The sequence below is a fragment of the Hylaeus anthracinus genome, unplaced genomic scaffold, assembly GCF_026225885.1.
Source record: "Hylaeus anthracinus isolate JK02 unplaced genomic scaffold, UHH_iyHylAnth1.0_haploid 0, whole genome shotgun sequence".
Classification (NCBI taxonomy): Eukaryota; Metazoa; Arthropoda; class Insecta; order Hymenoptera; family Colletidae; genus Hylaeus; species Hylaeus anthracinus.
This window is the reverse complement of record NW_026533254.1, coordinates 27040175-27048406: the sequence shown is the minus strand read 5'-3', so window position 1 is coordinate 27048406 and position 8232 is coordinate 27040175. Positions and strand designations below refer to the sequence as shown.

General features: G+C 35.1%; 1 protein-coding gene across 1 annotated transcript; it reads left to right on the top strand.

Annotated features, from left to right (window-relative positions):
* The first annotated feature begins 1154 nt into the window (after positions 1-1154).
* On the top strand, positions 1155-6906 carry LOC128896495 (peptidoglycan-recognition protein SC2-like). The gene is made up of 3 exons (XM_054159871.1): positions 1155-1737; positions 2244-2567; positions 6533-6906. The coding sequence occupies exons 1-3, from the start codon at positions 1569-1571 to the stop codon at positions 6751-6753; spliced, it is 714 nt and encodes a 237-aa protein (XP_054015846.1). The 5' UTR covers positions 1155-1568; the 3' UTR covers positions 6754-6906.
* The last annotated feature ends 1326 nt before the right edge of the window (positions 6907-8232 follow it).

Below are 8232 nucleotides of genomic sequence, written 5' to 3'. Positions count from 1 at the left end.
AAACGGGAATAACTATCTAGTAGTTCACCTACTTTCCGTTGGTGGCTCCAGTTTGTCTCCTGCGCACCATTAACATCGTCTAATATAAGTCGGTTTCTACTCAAAATGGTTATTTCGGAGCAACGACATCTGTCGATTAATTCATGGATAAAATTTAACATAAAATTTATAAAATGTATATAAAGCATTCCAAGACATTTAGACCACTCTTGGACTTGACCATTATTTATTTGGCTAAAATTTGTTTATATTATAGCACCCTACTAATTACCTGTTTATAAATTTTGCAGATTTTTGTACCGAATCAAAAAAAAGTTATGAATTTAAAAAAAAAAACGTTGAAAATTGACCAAATTAGATATTTTTGTTAAAAACTGTGCATTTTCGAATGAACTTTTCGCAAAAAAGACAAATTAAAATATTTTAATTCGTGTTGTATACTTTTTTTTTATTTTTCAGAAAAGAAACATAAATTTTTCAAATTTTGACGCTTAACTTTTTTCTTCTTTTTCCCTAAAAACTTTGATTTTTCGCCAATTTATGATGCAAGACACATCATGGGTCGAATTTCTTTATATTTTTGTTTGTATTGAAAATCATTTTTTTTTTTCATTTTTTCGCAATTTAACTTTACTCTCATAATTGAACAATGAAAAAAAACTAGATTACTTTTGGTAATGGTTCTTGGGGATGAAGGTGAAGGTGTGGAATGGATAGGAATGTGCTGAAAGAAAGAATGAGGAGAGAGAAGGAAGATGCAATTTGTAATTGATCTAATGCAAGCAAAACTTCTTCCTTATATAAAAATTACAAGGAATAAATTATTAATCTATCTACTATCTTTAGACAACCACTGCAGCACGAAGTTAGCAGTGAGATAGTTACAAACGAATTGATTTTAAAGTTTATTTCTTTTTTTTTTACAAAAACTTCAAGTCAAGATAAGAAACTACGGTCCTAAATACATTGCGGATTACAAAGTAACTTATAGTATAAGTCACGTATACACTTAGATTAAAGGAAATAATTATCACACGTCATAACTAGATACAGAATATACAGAACTATAGTTGCATTCATTTTACTTTGAAATGCTTGTCTGTTAATCGTCACAACAGTATACACTCTATACGTCCAACGTAACGTAACGTAGAATTACTTTCAGTAGCGTTGTGGTTGCCAAAAATAAGGAACAAAGTAAACTTTCTCTAATGAAACGCTCCAATCAATACGTAGAAAGTTATGTGATTTATCTATTATCGAATACGTGTCTACTCAATATTATTAACAAACACGATTTTATCGAATATTGTATCTTATCGTTTAACATTACACAACATGTTGCGCTACTATCTTTTGGATTTTTACGCACGCTACAGATTACAGATCAACTTCTACCGATCATTACAGGCCCAAAACCTATTGTTGAGTGAACGTATGAAATTCTCACTGTAAGTTTATTCGCGTTTTCGTGATATAACGTCTTAGAAGAGGGGACAGGGTTAAAAGACTCAACCTGCGCTTCTGAGGGACTTCCCAGTCACGTTCAATTTTTCGTTTAAAAGCTGATGTCGTTACACGATTCTCGTTCAGTTAAAATAGCTGTGACGGTGCTGGCGATCATGGGGTCGCTTGCTATCGTTATAGCCACTGTCTACGTTTCGATTTCAATGTTATCGTTTAAACGTAACGTTTTCGCCCTGTCAACCACTTGGACAAATTTGGAAAACGTCACTGGTAAGGAGTAATTCTTCGCCACGATTTGACAGAAAAAAAATTCACTAATCGTGTCATACATTGCATTTGAAAATGTTACTTCTCTACAAATCACCAGTTTTTCTATAACAAAACAAAAAATTTCTCTAATAAATATTAGAACTAGTTAAAACTGCAGAATAATTTCTAACAGACATTAAAGCAATACGAGATAACTATCTTTTCATATAAACATTTCAAAGGCGAACTAAGTTTTCAAAGACTAGCGTCAATTGTTTACCGATACAAAATACTTCGCAGCAAGTTGACGATACAACTTCCTTGACTTAACGACATCAGACTGAACACTAAACTCAGTACACTAATTGGTTACGCTATTTGTGTTTCCGTGTGGTGATTGTGATTTCCTCTCGGCTAACTCGTTTGAATCATACGAGACATCTATCGCCAACTCACGGATCATAGTTGTTTAGATTATTTTGTACCAACGATTTGAAAATAAGATTCATCCAGAAATTTTTTGAAAGATCCAAGGATCATAAGCAGGGACGAATGGAAAGCGAGACCACCGAAAGAACGAGTGCTGATGAATGTGACACCGACGCCTTACGTTGTGATCCATCACGGAGGCATAGCTGAATACTGCTTCGATCAGAAGGCGTGTTCCGCAATCGTAAAATCGTATCAGAATTTGCATATCGACGATCGAGGCTGGTTGGACATCGGTTATAACTTCGTTATTGGCGAAGACGGGAACGCTTACGAAGGTCGGGGCTGGGATTTCGTTGGAGCTCATGCACCTCCTTATAACAATCAAAGCATTGGAATATGCGTTATCGGTGATTTTAGTGGTAAGTGTTTTATTATTTGTTTCCTTAAGGGGTGAAATCACTCTAGAAGCAGAAAAAAAGACCTAAATTTGACAATTTATTTTGGGATTGTGACAAATGGAATAGAATTTCTTTTCAGAGGGTTTATTTAACACATATTGAACAACAAAAAACATTTTTTTTATTGTTATTTTCATACAAAATGACGGTGACAGAGCCCGTCGTCGAAAACACCTTTTTTGAAAACACCGCCACGAGAGGATGGATTTCTCGGTATGTATGAATCATGGAACAAAAACTAAAGAAAATTTATAAACTACAGGGTGTCCCAAAAATATTGTAACACCTTGAAAGGGGAGGTTCGGGATGTGATTTGAAACAACTTTTTCTTTAGCGACAATGTTGTCCTCCGAGGCTTTGTTAAGAAGATATTAACGGATAACACAGACCAATCAGAGCGCGAGTATACCGTTGGAGCCACCGTGGTAGCGTAGGCCACGCGATTGGCGGCCGCGCTCATTCGCTACCGCGGGCGCTCCACCGGGATACTCGCGCTCTGATTGGTCGGGGTTTTCTGTTAATATCTCCTTAACGAAGCCTCGGACAACGTTTTCGCTAAGGAAAAAGTTGTTTCAAATCACCTCCCGAATCGCTCCTTTCAAGGTGTTAGAACATTTTTGAGACACCCTGTATATAAAATTGGCTTTGGAAGTACGTAGGGTTCTTCTTCTTAATCAATTTTTGTGGAAGTGCGCACTTTTTAAGGAATAAATCGACTTTTTGACCTAAAAATGAGTATTAAATTGTTTATAAAAAAAAGTTTACATTCAATCAAAAAACGGCTACATAATTCCAAAGAGAATATTGTAAAAATTTCAAATCGATCCATGCAGTAGTCACTGAGAAATCCGTCCTCCCAGTTTGAAAAAAGTGATTTCGGGAAAAACGCGTTTAAAGTTTTATAAACACTTTAATCGCACTCTGAAGCGCTGCGGCAAAATCGATAATTCAACCTTTTAACATTTGTTTTTCACTAGAAATCAAATGACATATTATTTGTATGATCCTAAAGTATCCTTTAAGCAAAAAAAAAATCGATTTTTTGAAAATCCTAGAGTGGTTTTACCCCTTAAAGATGATTTTATACTTCGAAACCTTGAAGGAACGTGCGTTTTCAAAATTTGTTATTATTGAATTGAATACTATCGACAGTATCTTGTTCCTTGCATATTAAAGCATTAGAACATACGGTATCAGTCATTCGAGTAGTAGGTATTTTATTATTTGTTTTTTTAAGGTAGTTGTTCTGTGGATTTATTTAATGAAGGATTTTAACAAAACTGCACTCGACTGTTCTTTGGTTAAACATGAATCATATGAACCAATTTCGATCTAAACTGACCACGTTAATTTTAAAAAGAATGATATCAAGATTTTGTAATTTCTAACACAGACTCTTATGGAGCATACAGAGCATGCGGATTTTTTCAATTTAAATGAAAATGCAATTCACGAATCCTGCAGGAACTAGCTGAAAAATTGATATATTATAAAAACCGATATTGTAAACCATTTAAAAAAAAAACGGTAATTGTTTACATTAGGGGAGGCATCTTCGATCATCTTGACCTTGACATATGTTGTCAAGGACATGTTCCCAAGTAACTTTTTCTAATAACTTAACCGGCGCTCACTGCTTATTAAAAAGTTATTAATAAAAATGTATTGCAAGTATTATACTAGAATCTGCGTATATGTACGTACGGTCGCGTAACAGACCGCTGTAAACACACTAGCGTGCTTCAAATGTCAACATTCCAATGATAAGAACTAGAAATGATACCGAAGCACATCTAGTGTGAACATTGCTTTGAACCTGTCACCACGCTATTGCATGAGTTTCTGTATTTAACATACGATATAAATACACTGGCCCGCAAAAAGATAGGGACACTTTTTCAAACTGTCGTAACTATGAGAGTTTTCAACCGATTGAAATGAAACTCCGTGAAGAGTACTTTTGAAGTGTCCCCTAGACGTGTGTAAAGTTGCATTGGCGAAGGTTGATGAGAAGGGGTTAATTCACCCCCTTTAAGGGAGCGCGTCGAAAAACATCACTTCCGAAGGTGCCAGGAGTAATGGAAAGGGTTAACAAAATTAAAAAAACCTTTAAGGCGACTCTCTTTGATGCCCTCTACAAAATACACCTCTTGAAATCCACGAAAATTCCACTTGAGCTTTCCTGAGCAAACGATGAGCAAACGTATGCAAAAAGGAAAATTTGAATTTTGTTAATAATTGACATAGTTCCCTCTTGAGCGTATATACAGTCGCCTGTATCTTTTGAACTAAAGAGGGGCAAACGAAAATTCCAATTGAGCATTCCTGACCAAACGACGAGCAAACGTATGCAAAAAGAAAATTTTGAGTTTTTCATATAAGTGGGGCCAGCTTCACACGGGTTCAGGGTAACCGTGTACACACGTGTGTGGTGCGCTGCATATTCGTTGTTGAGGGCTTTGCTCAGATTCGGCAAATTCTAGTATAATACTTATAATACATTTTTATTACTAACTTTTTGATAAACAGTGAGCTATTAGAAAAAGTTACTCGGGAACATGTCCTTGACAACATATGTCAAGGTCAAGGCCATCGGAGATGCCTCCCCTAAAGTAAATATTTACCAAAAAACAATTATTGACCCCGTCGTTGCTGAGATATAATTCATAAAAATCTGAAACAGCAAGTAAAGAAATAGCGTTTCTGCTACAATCATTTCTCGAGTATTACGAATGTATGAGTACACTAGGGTGATCCTTATTTTAATAATTTTTGCAATCTATGTTACGCACCCCCTAAATACCTTGTAAATAGATACAACAAAATTCCTGTAATATTTGAGCTCTCACTTTTAACATTAACACCTATCCTAACGCTTCGAAAAGGTCAATAAATAATGCATGAATTGTTTTCATTCGATTACTTTTTTTTTTATATTTCCGGTAAAAATCGATGAAATGATTTAAAATTTGTTAGAGGTACTTATAGTAATAGGAACTAGTCCTAAAAATGTCAAATTTTTAACTTAATTATTTTCTTATATATCAGCCCAGTAAATATGTACCTATTTTTTCTACTTAAGACATTTTTGTAGTATTATCTTGAATGTTTTAAATATAAATTGTTATTGAAAGAAGAATTTTGATGTACTCAATTTTTGGATTACCTGAAAAAGAATTATTGTTTATAGAACATTTATAAAAAATAAAAACTAAATTCATATTTAAAGCATTTAAGATAATATTACAAAAATATTTTAAGTAGAGAAAACAGATTCATATTTATTGTGCTGATATGTATATAAGAAAATAATTAAGATAAAAATTTGAAATTTTGAGGGCTTGTTCCTATTACTATAAGTAAGTAACTCTACCAAATTTTAAATCATTTCATTGATTTAAAACAAGTAATCGATTGAAAACAATCCATGTATTTTCCATTTAAACTTCTCGAAGGTTGGTGCACGTGTTAATGTTAAAATTGAGAGCACAAATATTGCAGGAATTTTGTTGTATGTATTTGCAAGGTATTTAGGGGGTGCATAACAGAGATTTAAAAAATGATTAAAGTAAAGACCATCCTTGTATACACATACATATTGATTTACTATAAACGTGTGTGAGAACAGTAAGACTGTACTTTTACAAAAGTTTCCAATTATATTTTTGAATCTGACTATCTCGAAATAACTACGTCAAAGATGATCTTCTATTTCAGAACCTGAAAAAAGCGTGTATTTTTAAAATTTGTTACTATTGAATTGAATACTATCGATAGTACTTTTATCCTTCCATATTTATTTATACATGTTTCATGAAAACGTAATTCTTTTCTCCTACTCGACAATATGATAAAACGGAGATCTCATGGTAACGAATGAATTCTTTATTCATACCTAATTCACTTTATTCGTCATTTTTCATCAGATTTTCTCCCCAACAACACGGCATTAAAAACTCTAAATGGTCTGATCGATTATGGAGTGTTTCTTGGGAAAATAAGCAAGGACTACCACGTTATAGGCCATAGACAAGCCAGAGAAACGCTGTGCCCTGGCGAAGAATTCTTCAAATTTGTGCAAACAAATCCACGATGGACAAAGCATCCTGAACCGATTAATGTAGCACCAATAACTGTTTGGAAATGAAGACACCTTGAATGCGATTAAACGCAGCTAACGTCGTCTGCGGTGATGGTGTCTTAGAACATTTACAAAAAAAAAACAATTTTAATCAATGTTTTACCAATCACAAACGCTTTAGTCAAGTAAAATGTATGTCTACCTCGAAGGATGGTCAATGTTTAATGTATGTACAGGGTGTTCAAAGAAAAACATTCAATATTTATATAGTGTATAGGGCACACTGTACTGAGTAAAAAGGCTTTAGTAAACATAGGTCCAAAGGTCAACCGTTTCTGAGATACAAACATTTTTGTTTGCTAATATCATGATTGACTTACTACTGGGTTTTCGATATTTATAGAAGATTTTCCACGTGTCCACCGTTCATTTTTGTACACGAAATTGAAAAAAATGAAATTGACGAAATTGTCGGCACTTGAATGGGAACATTCAGAACGCAATTTATAAACACTGACGTAAACATCGCATGCGATGAAAGCAAGTAAGCCAATCATGATACTAGCAAACAAAAATGTTTATACCTCAGAAACGGTTGACCTTTGGACCTATGTTTACTAAAGCTTTTTTACTCAGTACAGTGTGCCCTATACACCATATAAATATTGAATGCTTTTTTTGAACACCCTGTATATATGCAAGTGTAAAGGAGAATAAATGCCTGCTGTAAGGGATGTTAGGTCGCAGGTGAGGAATTTGGAAAACAGGTTCTAAGGGAAAAGGAAATGGTTTATTTATTAACATATTGCTTTCCTGGGAGAGGAATAGGAATTACAGGTTTGTTCGAAAACAAGAAAAAAACAAAGCTTTCGGCTCAATTTTTTACAATAACAGAAATTTACAGAAAAGTATATCGTATCGAGGCGTCCGGATGACTCTACCGTCCATTTCCTGGAAGGCGACCGGCGGTAAATCCAGCCGTTCTCTCCGTTCCAGGGCGGCCAGGCAAGAGCTTCCGTACTCTCCCGTTAATCAGGCGATCGGCGGTAATTCCAGCCGTTCTCTCCTGAGCTGCAAAAGGCGTCCGAAAGCTAGGCTTCGTACTCTCCTTACTCATTAGGCGACCGTGGTAATTACCTCGTTCTTTCCTATGAGTGCAGCAAAGAATGCCGCGTCCGCTACCGCGAGAGCGATTCTTATACCCGATCGTTGCTAACAGACCGCAGTCAATCAACAAGCCGCGTTACTATGCGGACGCGTTCGCGAGCGTTCGCGAACGTTCCCCGCTCGCCCGACCCCGTGCGCCTACCGATGGTCGAGAAATTTCGATCGCGGTTTTTTTTCTGGTATTGTTACACTGCAAGAAATATTGTAATAGAAAGTGTGTTTAAAACAAAATGTCAACGTGTAAAACTTTTGACACGTTGACTGCCAGGCTGATAATCATGAAAATTTCTACAAGGTTAACAATAAAACACCTCTGTTAATCTTGGTCGTCACTGTATAAACTTATGTGTATGAAATCGTACAGTATTCGTATCATAT